This window comes from Phyllostomus discolor, chromosome 1, assembly GCF_004126475.2.
Source record: "Phyllostomus discolor isolate MPI-MPIP mPhyDis1 chromosome 1, mPhyDis1.pri.v3, whole genome shotgun sequence".
Lineage (NCBI taxonomy): Eukaryota > Metazoa > Chordata > Mammalia > Chiroptera > Phyllostomidae > Phyllostomus > Phyllostomus discolor.
Window position 1 is genome coordinate 12,503,059 of NC_040903.2, and position 16,540 is coordinate 12,519,598.

At 41.7% G+C, this 16,540-nt stretch overlaps 1 protein-coding gene across 3 annotated transcripts in view; it reads left to right on the top strand.

Moving 5' to 3' along the window:
• The window catches only part of LOC114491563 (cytosolic beta-glucosidase), a 100,715-nt gene that overhangs the window by 16,775 nt on the left and 67,400 nt on the right, over nucleotides 1–16,540 (top strand). For all 3 annotated transcript variants that reach the window (XM_036019365.1, XM_036019369.1, XM_036019379.1), the window contains exon 2: nucleotides 12,125–12,352. In XM_036019365.1, coding sequence (XP_035875258.1) covers nucleotides 12,125–12,352 — 228 coding nt within the window. The remainder of the gene's footprint in view (nucleotides 1–12,124; nucleotides 12,353–16,540) is intronic.

The following is a 16,540-nucleotide window of genomic DNA, read 5'->3' on the forward strand; positions in this document are numbered from 1 at the left end:
ACCAAGATTGAAGTATTTCCTCCCACTCTTCATTCCTAAAAGGACTGATCACCTCTCTGAATTGCTAAATCAGTTTTTAAATGACAGTCACATTCTGCTATATTATGACAGTGCAGTCCACAAGCACAACACTGTCTTTGCTTACCTTTCAGTTAGTGGGGTCAGCTCCCCACTGTCCTGTAGGAAAAAAACACCGTGGAGCTCTGTTGCTCCAGGGGCCTTAAGTCTTATTGTGTACTGGATATTTTCTATTTGCCCACCCAGACCCACTCTCCACTTTTCCCTGCTCTTGGCACTGGCCAACCTATGTGGGTAGCATTGTCCTTTGGCTTCCGTTTGGACATGATCCATGGGAAACATTAGCCGGAGATAGTACAGTTGGGTGGGAGGAGAGAGAAGCCAAAGTATTTGTTCTTCTGGTTCCTTCCCTGCTGGACTGCAGTGGTTTGGCTGTGTCCCCCCGCCCCCCCGAAGGACTCCTCTCCCGCCTGGCAGCTCTCAGCAAGCCACTGCCGGCTGGAGGTTTTGGAAAGATGCCGCTCCTCGCCCCTTCGTGGGCACTAATGGCTTCCTGCTGCTGCCAGCCTTGAGGTCCCTCACCGTCCCTTGTTGCCGCCCCCAGACCCTCCTTACACCATTGTAAACAGTCCTTTCATGAACGTCTCTCCAGTTTCCCAGGGCGCGTGCCATCTGTTCCCAGCTGGGACCCTGGCTGACACATATGGCTGCTTCTAGTTGCAAAGCACAACAGTCTCATTTTTGGTATTGAGAGTAATTAATCTATGAAATAGTTAACTCCAACTCTGATCTAAACTCCAAAAGGGGTTGAGCCTCTTTCTTAGATCTATTGAAGGAGAGGGTGTGAGCTTCCCTCTTTCTTTCCCTGCCTTTCTTTTTTCCACTTGTTTACCAAGGCTTCTGACCTGGTTGAGACTAGTTCCCCTGGTTGAAGGTGAGGGAATGACAAGTTCTGAGAGTTGTTTTGTTACCAAACATCACTTGGGATTCTGCTGCCAGCCACCGCCACCCTCTAGGCAAAAATTCCAGAGGCAAAGGTTTGGTAATAGAGGAGAGGAGTCTTTATTCAAAAGCAGTTACTGAAGTCTATCAAGTCACAGCTTTAATCACTTAAGCCTATCCATTAAGGCTCAACTCTTAACATCTGAGTTCGAGCTTTTCCCTGTTTTTAGTTATCTTGTTTCTATAGGGTTAGTTTACAAGCTAAAAAAACATAATATACAAAGACGACGCAATTTTGGAAGAACGGCAGGCTTCTGTCTCAGAGCCTGTGCCCTCTAGAACACCTAAAGAATACGCCTGCCACTCTCTGCCAGGCCGGCCCGATCCTGGCTGTGCCCGGAGTTCCTTCCCGTCCTAAATATTGTCTGGTGGGAAATGCAGGCAGCCGCAATGTGATCCTCCTGGAGTCCGGGGGTGGGGGATGGGGGTGGGGGGCTGCGGAGAAGAGCCTGAGAGCGAGCCAGCGAGCCCGCCCTCTTTTTTCTTTTTATTTCCATTGGCTCTGGCGCTCTCAGCTTCTCAGCCAGTCCTGTCCTAGACTGACCACAACTGCTTGGGCAAACTCCTCCTACGGCCCCTGCCTACTTCTCCCCAGTGATCTGAGTTCTCTTAATCAGATCTCTCTGTATCAGTTTCACAAGATCTGAGTTTGGCAGATATTTAGAGCTGATTCTTTTAATCAGGAACAAGTCTGAGAAAGCCGCAAGTCTGTGGCTTCTTCAGAGAGCTCCCCATTGTGGGTAGTATCCCCTGGATGCCTGGAAAGCCGTCTCCTCCAGCGTATCACTTCTTCTCTCTAGCCATCGACCTCCGCCTCCATCTGCGGGGGGTGGGGAAGCTCATTTCCAAGCATTTAGCTGCATGGAAGATGTTGGTCTTCAGGTTCATGCCTTTTTCTTAAGATAATTTTAAAAACACATTCTTTCCTTAAAAGTCATTCTGGTTTTATTTTCTATTTATGCCAAGATTTAGTTAGAATTTTAAAACAAATGATTAGATTGGCTTATTGTTAATCTCCCTCCCTCCTCCTCAACTCTCTTTCCTTCTCTCCTCTCTGCTTCTTTGTTTAATCATCAGAGAGTGTAGCCTGTGTGAATTCTAATATTTGTGAATACTTCAAGGTGTCTGAAAATAAATTTTTGTTGATGAGTAACCATCTCTGTCTCTCTTTCATCTGTGTGGGTATCACATGTAGATGCACACATACATACATACATCCCTATGTGTATGGAGTCATACATGCACATCTATCCACAAGAGGAAAAGCTTATAGAACCATGTTAATCAAATTCTCTGTTTCTTCACCCGTTTCAGAGCCTCGCCCTGTGTCAATGGGGTTTTCCACCTATCTGTGCACTCAGGGCAGAGCTTTTTCTTGTACATTTAAAACTATATTGTTAATGCACCAAAGTCCATGGTTACTATAAAGTATTGGGGAGCCATCACTTTTATTAATATGAAAATTTTACTTTGTTCCATTTCATGTGTTTTCTTTGTGTTCATTTTAATGTAATAACCAATATTGCTAAATTGACTTTATCAGTATTTACGTGATAAAATATTTTCCTCTTGGCCTTTACTTTTGTTTCAACAGGGCTATGTAATAGATTTACGGTTTTTATGAATGCCCACCCATGTTTTAAGTTTAATCTGCCGTATCATTCTTAGTTATTTTTAATGCAGTAAATAGTTTCATTTCGTTCCCCCAGCCTCTTGCCTCCGCACCCCCATTGTGTCTCCACCCTTTCTCCACTCTTGTCCCACCCACCACAGAGTCTCCCAGTGCAGGCGCGGCTGGCATTGGTCTGGCCGTTTCTGGTTCTGTGTGGCGGCTCTGCACTGGCCAGGACCTCAGGGTTGGCCCTGCCGCTACATGTCTGTAGCATCCCAGTTGTGGGATAAACAAAGCAAACTTGCTCATTTCCGCACCCTCCTCCGGGCGTCATACCACTTCTGACCTTGACCCAGAACTTACTAGTTTGGGACTACGCCTACAGTTTCTCTTCTCTTGTGATTATCTTGATTTTTCTAACTATGAAGGAACTAGTATAAAGGACACATGGACAATAACAAGGGGGGTTGGAGATGGCAGGGAGGTGGGAAGGGCTGGGGGGGGTGGGCTGAGATTGGAGTAAAGGGCAGAAAACTGTACTTGAACAACAGTTAAAATAAAATAATAAATAAATAAACTATATATTAAATTCTATCTTAGTGACATATGTGCATAGTTTAAAAACTCAGATAAGTACTGTAAGAACTATAATACCCAATTACAAAGAAAGGTTATTCACTCCACTCTACTTATTATTTTCCTCAAAGACAATGCTCTTAAGTTTTTTCACTATCTTTTTCTAGTACTTCTATGTTTCCAAGTAGCATGGATATACAGCTACTATTTGATATTCTAGTTGAAGATATAAAATACTGACTTCCCATATGCAAGATGAGATTATAAAAGCCTGCTCACTGCCTTATACTCACAAAGCAAACTTTCTTTTTTCTCTTTTTCTACTTTGGTTACTTAACAAATTTTGTTTGAAATGGTCATTCAGTGTTGATGTCACTGTTTTATGTAAACACTGTGTACAACTGGGATACCTAACGACTTTGCTTTGCCTGAGAATTGATACTTGTCTGTTGCTGTTGGCTCCCTTCTAGGACTGCTTCGCTCATTCTTCCTCACGCTGTCTGCCAGAAATGTAAATTGCTTCTTGACGTGTTCAAACACATAAGGCACTGACAGGTCCCCCCCCCCCCCTTGAAGAATTTCCTTCTGGAACCCACCCTTCTCCTGTGACACCGAGTAGTGCAGTGTATTTCCATGAAGTTGGGTGGTTTTTCTTGTTACTTTGGGGGCCCTTGTCCCTTTTAAACCATACTCAGGTGCAGAGGACTCCTTCTAGATCAGGGTACCTTGGCTCAGCACAACCTCAAGTTTTCATGAAGAATAGTCATGTCTAATGCACTTAATGAATGCCAGTGATAAAAATAAATATTTTTGCCTAAAAGCACACCAGGTCGTAACTCACAAATGGTGATTACTTGAGTTTTTAGGCACATTTCATCTCTAAAATACAGAATGTGCAGTAACTTACAAACATGAAATAACTTCTATCTCTGTGAGGCAATGAGACAGCAAACACTATCATTCTTATTTCATGGTAAGCACATGACTCCAAGGATTGTAGTCAGCACGTACTATTTCCATATACCAGTCTTGCTACTGGAAGGACACAGATAAATGAGAACAGGTTGGCCTGTACCTTGACAGACTTCCAAGATATTTTAAAAGACGACTCTATCACCTTGTGTCATTTGTATATAACCAAAGAAGGCATGATTGTGGCGGAGACTCAGAAAGCGCTGCTAAAGAGGTGATGTGGTTCTGTTGCTTCAGGGTTTTGAAGACAAAGTCTACACACACACACACACGCACACCCACTCACACATTTATTTATTTTTCCTTGACGTGATGTGCTCTGTGCAGAGGACTGAGGTCTGTTTAGGTCTGCATCCTCTCCAAGGACACATCGCGGCAGAAGGGAAAGGGATGGGACATGACTTGGAATGACGGCTTCTAACTCAGGGAGCTGAGGGCCCCACACACCAAGTCACACGAGCCCAGACACTTGACCGACGGTCACAGGCAAGCTTGCGTGTATTTTTAGTTAGAGTATCTCCTACACGTGCGCTCTGATGGGGAGCTCTGGCGGGCTACAGCGAGAAGAAAAAAGAGCCGCTGGCCGCACTTGTGTAAATGTAGTGAGTGTTCATTGCACTGAATCTAGAAGAGGAGAAAAGTAACACCTGTTGAGCACACACCATCTGCCACGTACCCCCCTAGACACTTCTGCTTTGGCTCAGGTGATGTTTTCTAGAACCCCATGAGGTGAATACTATCCTCCCATTTAACATACAGGGAAGTCAGGTCGAGAAAGGACTAAAACTCACCGGTGCTGGAATCAGGAGCATGTACTCTTCCCAAAATGCTTTGCAGCCTTGCAAGTCTTTGATTGTTAGCTTTGTAACAAATAGCAATACTTTACATTTTTGTGGGAATGTCTTGTATATCTTAGTATAGTGAGAATTCAGAGGTAGTTTTATTTTCATGCAAATTACTAAAAAATAAAATACAGGAGCTTATCATTTCTTGCTAAGAATATGGCAATAACCTGCCAACTGGTCTTCGCACCCCTTGTGTCTGCTTTCTGCAACTCACCCTCGGCATTGCCACTGAGTGACATGCTTGCTCTTCCCCTTACTGGGTTCACTGCGACAACTCTGACTCATCTCTCAACACCTGCCTTAACATTTTTCTCTTGGGCAAGTCTGCCTGGCTTCCAATGACAGAGTAACTCTTGAATGCTTGCTTCTTGATGCACCCATAGTATTTTTATATATTCTTAATATAACTCTTCTTAATGTAGTCTAAGGTTTTATTCATCTGATATTAACTAGACCGTGAAATCCCCAAATTGGACATGCAATAATTATATATGAAATGTCTAAATGTGGAGTAAAACATTAATTCATAAAGAAAGATTTCATTTAGTCCGAGACTCACCTAAATTATAAATAATAGACTTCACAGAGGTTAATCTGTTGGTGTGAATAAGGGTAGGACTGTGTGTCATGTTTTGATATTCACAGTTATTGGCTACGTGATATGTGATCTTGGGAAAGTGAATCTTTATGAGCCATAGTTTCATTTGTTCTTACTTGTGATAATAATAGCAAGTCTCCCTAGGGATATTGTGGGGAAGGCATGAGGTGGTTGATACAAGTTATCAGTACAGGACTAACAGCTAAGACTCGATGAATTGTGTTTACTATAAACAATGGAATGTATTATAAAAATAGATCAAATAGCAGTTATAATTTATGTGTACAGTACAAAAAAATAAAAATAATATCCACCTACGCATCATTTTCTAGAACCTCTCTCAACTATGTTCTCATTATCCCTCTTCCCAGAGGTATGAATTTTGCATTTATTAATTCCTTGCTTTCTGTTGTGGTCTTAGCACATGAAAATGTATAGCAAACAATGTATTATTTAATTCGACATGTTTTGGACATGGTATAAGTGGGAAGGTACAGTGCGTATTCTTTGCAACTCGCTCCCTGCCCTGTATTGTATTTGGGAGATTTGTCCATGTTGATCTGTATGGATGATGTTCGTTCATTCTTCCTCCTGTACCGTCAGTCTTTCATTATATGACTATCCCATAGTTCATTTATACTTTTCATTGATCCATTGTCCTGACAAGAGTAATTTTGGCAGTTTCCAGTGCGGGTTTTGTTGTTGTTGCCTCCTGGATATACACGTCTCCTGGTCTACATTGTAGGGACAGGTGAGGCGGTGGTGCATGCATCACTGGGTTTCGGTATATGTGCTTTTTCTGCTTTACTAGATATTTCCATATGGCTCTCCTTCCGATGGTGTATAAACATGCCCGCCATGCAATAATCTCTCTGATGCTTCATATTGCCCAACTTTTAAATGTATGCCAACTGTGTGGGTGTGGAATAGTATCTTGTGTTTATTTGCGTTTCCCAGGTTTTTAATGATCTCTTACATTTTTAAAAACGTTTGCTAGCCATATGTTTCTCCTTCTGTGAAAGAACTATTCACATCTTTGGTCCATTTTTCTGTAGTGTTGTTGGTCTTTTTAATTAAAATATCTGTATATAATTGTGGATTTGTCTATTTTTTTTTTAGCAGTTTCCATTTTTGCTTCATGTATTTTGAATGTCCATTATTAGGTACATAAACATTTAAAATTGTAGTCCTCTTGATAATTTGACCCCTTTAATATTATGAAATACTTTTCTTATACCTGGTAATGTTCTTGCTCTGAAATCTACGCTAGTATTGATAGAGCTACTCCAGTCTTCTTTGGTAGTGCTAGCATGGGGCATCTTTTTCCCAACCATCTCTTTTAACCTTTTATCTTTATATTTAAAGTGAGTTTTTTTGTAAGTAGTACATAGCTGAGTTTAGTGTTTTTATTCCATCTGATCATCTCTTTGGTTTGGGGTGTTTGGACTCATTTGTATTTAGTGAAATTATTGGTGTGGTTATGTTCACGTCTACCATCGTGCTACTTGTTTTCTGCTTGATCTGTCTTTCTTCTCTTTTTCCTCTTTCTCTTTGTTACCTTAATTATTTTTATAATTCCATTGTATATTTCTTCAGGCTTATTAGCTATAATATCCTTTAGTGTTTTCTGTAGGATTTGTAGTATACACCTTTAGCTTGTTAAAGTCAATGCTCAAATGATATTATACCCACTTGGTGTCCAATCCGAGACTATTTTTAAACACTATATTACTGTCCTTTGACATCATCGAAGACTCAGAACAGCAAACTTGCATTTCTCCCCTCCTGGCCTTTTGCTGCTGCTGCTGCCATCATTTTGTATGTACATGTGTTATCAGCACTATGCTCCATTATTATTCGTTTTCTCTAAACAGTAAATTATGTGTTGTTATCTAAAGGTTTTTATTTGGGTAAAATGAAAGCCTACACAAAGTCTTACATATGTACCCATGTAGTTACCATTTCTGGCGCTTTTTTCCTTTGTGTACATCCACACTTCCATCTGGTGTCTCTGCCCGAAGGACTTTTAAAGAATGTATTATGGAGTGGGCTTGCAGGCGATGAATTCTTTGAGCTGTCGTATGTCTGAAAAAGTCTTTAGCCTTCATATTTGAAACATACCTTTACTGGATTTAAATTCTAGTTGGGCAGATTTTTTTCTTTTATCATGTTAAAGATGTTACACCACTGTTTCCTAGCTTGCGTTATTTTTTGACAATGGATCTACTGTATTTTTATCTTTGTTCCCCCACATCCGTTTCCTCTGTCAGCTTGTGAGATTCTTCTCTTCCTCACTGGTTTTGAGCAATTTGACCTTCGTTATGTGCTTTGGCATACTTTTTTTTCCTTTGTTTTGTGCTAGGGGCTCAGTGATTTTGAATTTATGGGTTTATAGTATTTATCACATTTAAAACAATTTCAGCCATTATTTCTTGAACTATTTTTCCATGTCCTTTTCTTCTCCTTGGGAGAGTCTGATTACGTGTTTATTAAGCTGACTGAAGGTACCTCATGGGTCACTGATCCTCTATTTATATGTATTGAATCTTTTTGTTTCATTTTCAAGAGTTTCTACTGCTGTGCTTTCAAGAGCACCATTCTTTTCTTCTGCAATGTTTAGTCTACTATGAAGTCCACCTAGTGCATCTTTGATCTCAGGTGTTGTAGTTGTTATCTCTTGTAGTTTCATTTAGATCTTTTATTTTTAAAAAATCTTCCATGTCTCTGCTTACTTTTGCACCTATGTTTATGAGTGAGACTTGCTTTTTGGAGGGCGGGGTAGGGCCCTTTTCTTGGTTTTGGAATCAAGGGCATTCTAGCCACATAAAATGAGTTGAGAAATTTTTCTTTTTCCTTTTTGGACTAGTTGTAAGAGTTCTATTATACATATTTGATAGAACCAGTTTAGACCCAATTGGCATAGCAATTTTTTATGGAACATTTTAACTGGTGGTTAAATAGTTTAAAAGATCTTTCAAGTTCGTTTTTTTTTACTTTTTCTTGAGTTTATCTTGATGTTTTAATTTTTCAGAATTTGTGATTTCCATGTAACTTTCAACATTTGTTTATATAAAGTTTTAAAAACAATATGTTCTTTTATCAGTGTAATCACTGTAGTTTCTCTAGCTGCTTCCCTTTGCATTACTAATATTTTAATTTTTTTCTCTCATTTAAAAATTTTACTTTTGCAGCAATTTTTCCTATTTTGTTAGGCTTTTCTAAAAACAACCATTTGCTTCTGATAACCCTCTCTCTCCTGCTGTGCCTTCTCTTTTATTACTCCTGATATCACCCTACTCTTTTCTCCTGTCTGTGTCATTCTGTTTCCTCCTCCCCTTCCTCTTCTTCTTTCCTCTTCTTCATGCTTCCTTTTCTTCCTCCTCCTTTTCTCTTTCTTTTTTCAACTTTTAGTGACATACTTGGCTCACTAACTCCAAGGCTTGCTTCTGTTCTAATGAACACATTAAAGCTTTCTCTCTAAGGATCTTAAACTAGACACCACAATGCTTTAATATTTCATTTTTGTTAATTTTTAATACTTTCTGGTAACCACTCTTATGGCTTCTTTAACCCTTAAGTTATTCAAATGTACGTTTCCAGACATCTGAACTTTGGGGTTTCTAATGTCCTTTAAATATTCAGTTCTAATCTAATTTATTAGCTTGTCATATGCATTTCTCCAACCTTTTGAAACTTACAGAATCTGTATTTGTAGATCGCTTTGTGCTCAACTTTCATAACGGTTTTGTCTGCTTGAAACGGATGGAGCGTGTTCTTCAGCTGCCGTGTTCACTATTGTGCAGTGTCATTTATATCAATTAGATCGAGCTTGTTAATATCTGCCACCCTGACTCTCTCTTTTCTCAGTTACCGAGAGAGGTCTCTTTGTATCAAGGTTATTCTCGCTGCATAAAACGAGTTGAGGAATTCTTCCTTTTTCATTTTCTGGAATAATTTGTGGAATAGTCAAGATTTTAAATGTTTGGTAAAACTCACATTAATGGAAGCCTCCCACTGTGAGGTGGGTTTGTCGATGCCCCTTTCGGGTTGTGTCACGTATTTTGAAGCCAGATTCCAGGTGCACACGCACTTGAAGCAGCACTGTCATTATGTAGTGGCCACATCACCTTCATTACTGCTTTCCTCCTTGAAGTCCTTTGCTTTTTGGGGAGGAGGGCAGGGGTATCTTTTATCCATATTTTGACTTTTAGTTGTCTATATTCTTATGTCCTAGGTGAATTGGTAAACAGCATGCCACTGAATTAAAAAAAAAATCTAGTCTGACCACATTTCTCTTTTATCTGGGGATTTTGGTCCAGTGACTTGTGTTGTAAGTGGTAACTGATGCCTTCTCCTACTATCTTCGTTTATGCGTGTGTATTTTTCTTACCATATATATGTTTATTTTTTTCCTGATTTTCTTGTTCTCTTTTTGACCTACTTAGTTTTTCCCATCTGGCATAATGGTGAAGAGTGTGGGCTCTGGAAATCAAATGTCATTAGTCACCTAATTTTATCATTCCCAGGCGTGTTGCTATATTTGCCACACATGTATAGGTTCAAAACTATGTGGGCTGTCTTACATACTTTTAAACATACAAAACATAGTCAATATATAGTATATTTATTTTCTTTTTGATTCCAGACTGAAGTCTATTATCTTAGAGCAATTGTAGGTTTGTAGAAACACTGAGCAGAAAGCACAGAGTCACCAGAGAACCCCTTCCCCGTTTTCCCGCTGTTAATATTTCCCATTAGTGAGCGATGCGTGTTGTGATTGATGAAGGAATATTGATACATTATTAACCTAACTTCACGTGTGGTTTTGACAAATGTATTATGGCACAGATCCCTCCCTACTGTGCCATAGGGAATAGTTTCATTGCCCTAAAAACTTCTCTACTTCACTTATTCATCTCTGTGTATGTCCTTCTGAATCTTGATTTCTTGTTGTTGTTCTTTAACATTGTAATTTTGAGGGTATGTTAGCCCACGCGGGCTGCTGTGCTGAAAGACCACAGCCTGGGTGGCTTAGAAACAACAGACATGTATTGCTCACAGCTCTACAGGCTGGAAGTTCCAGATCAGAGAGCCAGCGTGGCTGGGGGAGGGCCTTCATTCCCAGATAGGATTAGGGAGCACAGTGGGACCTCCTCTGTAAAAGCTGTCATTGTCATCTATGAGGGCCCTACCTCCGGACCTAAGGCCTCCTGGGGACCTACCTCCTAATCCTATTGCACTGGGCATTAGGACTTCAATACACAGGGATTAGGGGGTGCAAACCTGCAGACCATAGCAGAGGGTCATCTGTCCTCTATTCGTGCATTTTCACTGCTGATGAGTGTGTCCTCTCACTGGTACCCCTCAAAGTAAAACCTGTCCTACTGTGGATAGGGTATACGTTGTGTCCAGGGTTTTGCTGTTACAGACTTTTCTGCCTCATGTCATCTCTTTGTGAACGTACGTGAGTGTGTGTGCAAGGTACACACCTTGTAGTAGAATTAGGGGTCTTGAAAATTTAAAAATTAATCCTTTATACCTTAAAATGGGTTCTAGCTACCTCTTTAAACAAAATTTCTATATGAACAGATATTCCAAATCTAGCATTATTTTTACTTTTTGCTCCCCTAATGTGCAACATTCTCTTGCTTCTGAGCTTAATCACATCCTAGCTATTTTCTCTCTGTTCTCCCGATCCCCACATCCAAGCAATTCACCTTGATGGTTCAACTTTGCCTTTACATTTCAGTCTAGAAGTCACTTCTGCAAGAGACTTTGGGCTGGGGCTCATATCTGGATAAAATTCACTCCCTGGTTATCTTGCGAAGGCCTTTGGGTTGGCTGTCTCACCATTGCCCACAGCTCAATTCCCAAAAGACCAGAAGAACATCGGAGTCCCTGTCCCCCTCCGCCCACCACTGATGTCCCCTGTACTCAGCATAGTGCCTGACACACCACATTGTGTGAATGGCTGAATGAAGGGCACCAATGCTATGTCAGCAATGGTGGGAACCGGCCCCTTACCCACCAATAAGGGACCTGGCCATCACAGGCTCTATTGTTACATAACAGGAGAGTGGACTTCAAGTGGACAGGGCCAACGATAAGAGCTCGGGACTCAGTCATGCACATCGAAGACAAGGCGTGTCAGTCACGGCCAGGAGAAATGTTCACGAGGTGATGTTTTCCACTCAGACACAGTAAGCCAGAGTGTGCCTCTGTTGACCAGCTGAGAGAGAGATCCTCAGATAATGAACCATGAAATCCTGCTATGCGGCAGCGCTGTGTAATAATTTTTCATTTGCCACCAGTCAGCTTCAGGGATCAAGGGCAGCGAAACACATAACCCGCTCATGCATGTTATTCTAAAGGCATATTTTAAAGTTATAAATATGGTACATTGAGTTAATGAGGTATTTTCTTTGGGCGACAAATATTTACATTCCACGCGGGCCTCTCGGTGTCAAGAGTGTAACTGCTTGGTTTTCTTCCTTTTCTCAGGAGGCTGGGATGCAGATGGAAAAGGCCCCAGTGTCTGGGACACATTCAGCCATCAGGGAGGAGAGAGAGTTTTCAAGAACCAGACTGGCGATGTAGCTTGTGGCAGCTACACTCTGTGGGAGGAAGATTTGAAATGTATCAAACAGCTTGGACTGACTCATTACCGCTTCTCTCTTTCCTGGTCACGTCTGTTACCTGATGGGGCGACAGGTTTCATCAACCAGAAAGGCAAGTGTTTCTTAAAAATAGAAGGTTGCAGCTCTAATTCAAGGTTATTGCAGCAGCCTGGCATAATTAATCCAGTGTGCTATTCTGCAGTGGAGCTTTGAAAGTGCAAGTGTTTTGGAGTGATTCTGGGATACACTGTTTGAAATGGGCTTGCATTAGCTTTCTCGGCAATATTCTTTTTTTCCCTTAACTGCAGATCTCTGTTGGGAGGGAGGACATCGATGGGCAGAGAGAGGGTTGGAATAAATGTTTTATGTATGGTGTTGTTTGAGTGTTAACCCGAAGGTGAATTTTCAAAAGTTGTGTATAAATTATCCTCAGTCGTGTTACCCTGGGATGAGACAGGGAAAGCCCTGGAGAACTCGAGGTGATTCCAAGCATCTCAATAGGAGCTGAATTAATGGCGCTAATTGACTGGCACCAGGGAATCTGGAGTCCGCTTCCTTGGGATTAAGTGACAGCTGCCTGACTCCTTATCTATGTAAGCATCTCTTGGTGCCTCAGTTTCCCTACAAGTACAGAGGGATACTATAATAGTCCATATTTCAGAGAGTTGTTGGAGGGTTAAATAAAATAATCTTTGCTGGTATATCATAAAATCATTCAATAAGTATTAGCTATTATTTGTATTATGCCTTGTGATTCAAAAGATTACACCCAATTTGAACGACTGTTATTGATGAGGCATTTCACATACATTTTCTAAGAGGCAGAATTATCACATTTTACAGAGGCGCATGTCCAAATCCACATATTCTGTGAATGGTGGGTCCGGAAGTTAAATTCAAGGTCTGGCTGCCTCTTCCATACAACCAGGGTGGCCTGTGATGAGCTGAGGAGGACCACGGTTGACCTGCCACCCATTCTTGTCAGTAAAGTCATGTGGAAACAGAGTCATGCCCAGTCATCCCATGTTGTCTGTGGCTGTTTTCCCACCACGGTGACAGAATTGACCTCTGGCTGGGGCTGAGACCAGAACAGGCTACAGAACCTAAAATATTTACCAGCTGGTTCTCTACAGGGAAGTTTTGTGATCCCTGTACCCCAACACAATGGCTTCTTAATAAAGAACCTTTATGGCCACTTTGCCTTGGCAAAGATCTTACGCTGTTCCCAGGGGTGGGACTAGGTGAGGCCAGGGAGGTGCCTGGGTGCACGTCAGATGTGCAAGACGGGACCCTGCAGGCGCCCAAGGGAAGGCGCCTGCTTGCTTCAGCACACGCCCAGCCTGAAGAGCCTTCGTGAATACTAAGGGCTTCATTCTGAGTAAGTGACCTGACTTCATACATAGTAAGAACAACACAAGATAACCAGTTCTAGATAGACACATGCGCCCGCAATGCTCATGCAATGTCAGGTGGGATCTCTACCTTGTGACGTGGAGCCACGACTCCCAGACTCACCCTTTGCCTCCAGCTGATGGGAATGACACAAGATTAGCAGGTTCATTGCTTGATTCTAAAGACCTTAGTTAGCCCCATGACTATCAGCTGTTGGTCGAATGTCTGCTTTCTTGACATCACTAGCCACTGTTATTGTGAACAGAAGTTAATTTGCTATTCAGTTTTTTAAGGTTTTATTTATTTACTTATTTATTTATTTTAGAGAGGGAAGGGAGGGAGAAAGAGAGAGAGAGAGAAACATCAATGTGCGGTGGCTGGGGCCTGTGGCCTACAACCCAGGCATGTGCCCTGACTGGGAATTAAGCCTGCAACACTTTGGTTCACAGCCCGTGCTCAATCCACTGAGCTACGCCAGCCAGGGCTGGTATTCAGTTTTAAAATGAACTCATACTTTTCTACCTTCCCAGCCCATCGTCTGTACCCTCTCTCCTCTCTGGTACCACTGTACCCTCAAGGACTGAAAACTAAGAGAAACTTTTCTTTGCTTTCTCCATCTAATTGGTTGCCAAATATGATCCATTCTGCTCACGCCTCTTTAACTTCTCCGCTCCTGGCCATCTTCTCTGCCCCTGCCCTAGTTTAGGTGTTTACCCTTCTCATCAAGGGCTTTTTGATATACCCTTGATAAGTCTATTTTCAGTCAAACCTCGGATCTCAAATGTCTCCCATCTCCAACAATTCAGTTCTTGAATTGTTCATGAAAAAAAAAATGTCTCGGTTGTCGAACAAAACTCCGGCTCCTGAGCTGACAACCCTTTCATACTGATGCAGTGGAATCTCGGTTCTCAAACTTAATTTGTTCAACTTGCAATTGAAGAGATAAAAAAAGAGGGAAGGGAGGGTATTCCTACTTCACTGATCAAGGAAATGCTTGGGAGATGGGGAGAAATGCGAAGTTTTATTGAGAAATATCACCCTGACACAGAAGTAGCAAACCGTGCAATAAACTTGTTCAATGACAATGCGGTGTTTCACTTCAGGCAAGTGTTAAAACGCAGGCAAAAACAAACATCACTGGATAGGTTCTCAGTGAGGCAGAGGCCCAGGGAGCCTGAAGCAAGTACTCGTGGAGCAGAGAGGCAGAAGAGAGAAGGAACCCCCGGAGAACAGCTACCTGACCTTCTAAAGGAAGGGGCTGCCCTTCCACACAGTAACATCGCTTCATCCTTCTAGCCCTCCTCCCCATATTCGGTCCTCAGTAGCTCTCAGCATTAAAGGTTCATTTTAGTGTGTACATAACCGTTCATTTTTGACTGTACATTTTATTTCTTTTCTGTTAAATTTTCATTTACATTTCATGTTCTTTTTGTGTTTAAAGTGTTTATTCATAGATTAAACAGTACACCAGACATGTACTGTGTGTAAGAAAGGTTAAAACAGGGAATCATGTGAGGGGTCTCGAACAGACTTATCCAATTCACATCATGTCTAATAGGAAAAATTGATTTTTCCCCCCAACAAATTGCTTCTCAAACAGCCTTCCGGAATGACTTAAGTTCGAGAACCGAGGGTCCACTGGACTTTTATTCTCTTTCTGTGTCTTCTAATTCTTTATACAACATGCTACCAGAGCAATTTTCCTCAAGTCATCTGGCTTACATCATTTATATCATTGCTACTAAAAACAAAGCAATCTGAAAAAAAAAAACACTGAGTCACCCCAAGCCTCAGTGCACAGTCTGCACTCCTTTATATGCCAGAATGTTACGTGAAGGCATAACTCGCCTCTGACTCCTCACAAGCTGAAACCCCCCCATGCGTATGACCCACACAAATCCCAGAGCACACAACCCGCCACCTATTCAACGTACTGCGTGAGTTTCCACCTCTGTCAGAATGTCCTTACCCTCTTCCTTTGGCCTGGGACGGCCTTTCCTGAACTCCCAGCGATACCCCTGGGATGTCTACCCTCTTGTTAAAACGTAGCACAAATGTTTCCTCTTTTAAAAAATCTTCCCCTATTCCCAGACAGAAGAGATCTTGTTTTCTATTTTCATAGCACTTTGTAAAACTCTCAGGGAGTTTCCCATGTCCTTCCCCCGTAGTGTTATTGTAGTCCCTGTTAGCCTGTGCACACATGAGTTGAATTCCACTCAACAAACCTGTATTGTGTTTCTCTGTCAAGTGTGCTGTGTCCTCACAACATAGATGTGTGACAGTCTGTCCAAGGGCTTATGGTATCATGGGAGGTAATTCTGCCTTGTTCACCCCTGTGAGCCGGTCCAGTGCCTTGCAGGCAGGAATGCAGGAAACATTTACTGCATGTAATTCGATTAGGTCAATGGCAATCATAAAATCCAGTCTAGGAATGATTGCCTTTTATTGAGCGTGTACCACGAGCAACTCTCGGTGCTCATATTGGACTTGGTTTTGTAGCTTTAATTTCCCCAATAACCCCATGAGTGAGGGGGCTCTCCAAACAGAGGCTGTCACTGGGGGTAGGTCTGGGCATACATTTGCTAAGATGACAAGTTTTGATGGGGCTGATTCAGCCCACGTCTGTCTGATGTCAGAAACCTAGAATCTACTAGTCCGGACCCATTTCCAGCTTCACCAAATGACTTGTATCCTTTTGCAGCTGTTTTTCTGTTGGTAGAATGAAGTGGAAAACACTCCTTCACTACAACTCTGTCCGCTGTTCTAGCCCATGATTCCAAGAGTTTGACTTTTCACCGAACTTACATTTGGTTGCTAAAAAACAGAAAAAAATTACAGACAGAATAAAAACATAACCCACCAGCTCATAACATAAGCCCATAATTCCTTATCTGACATTCTAAAACCC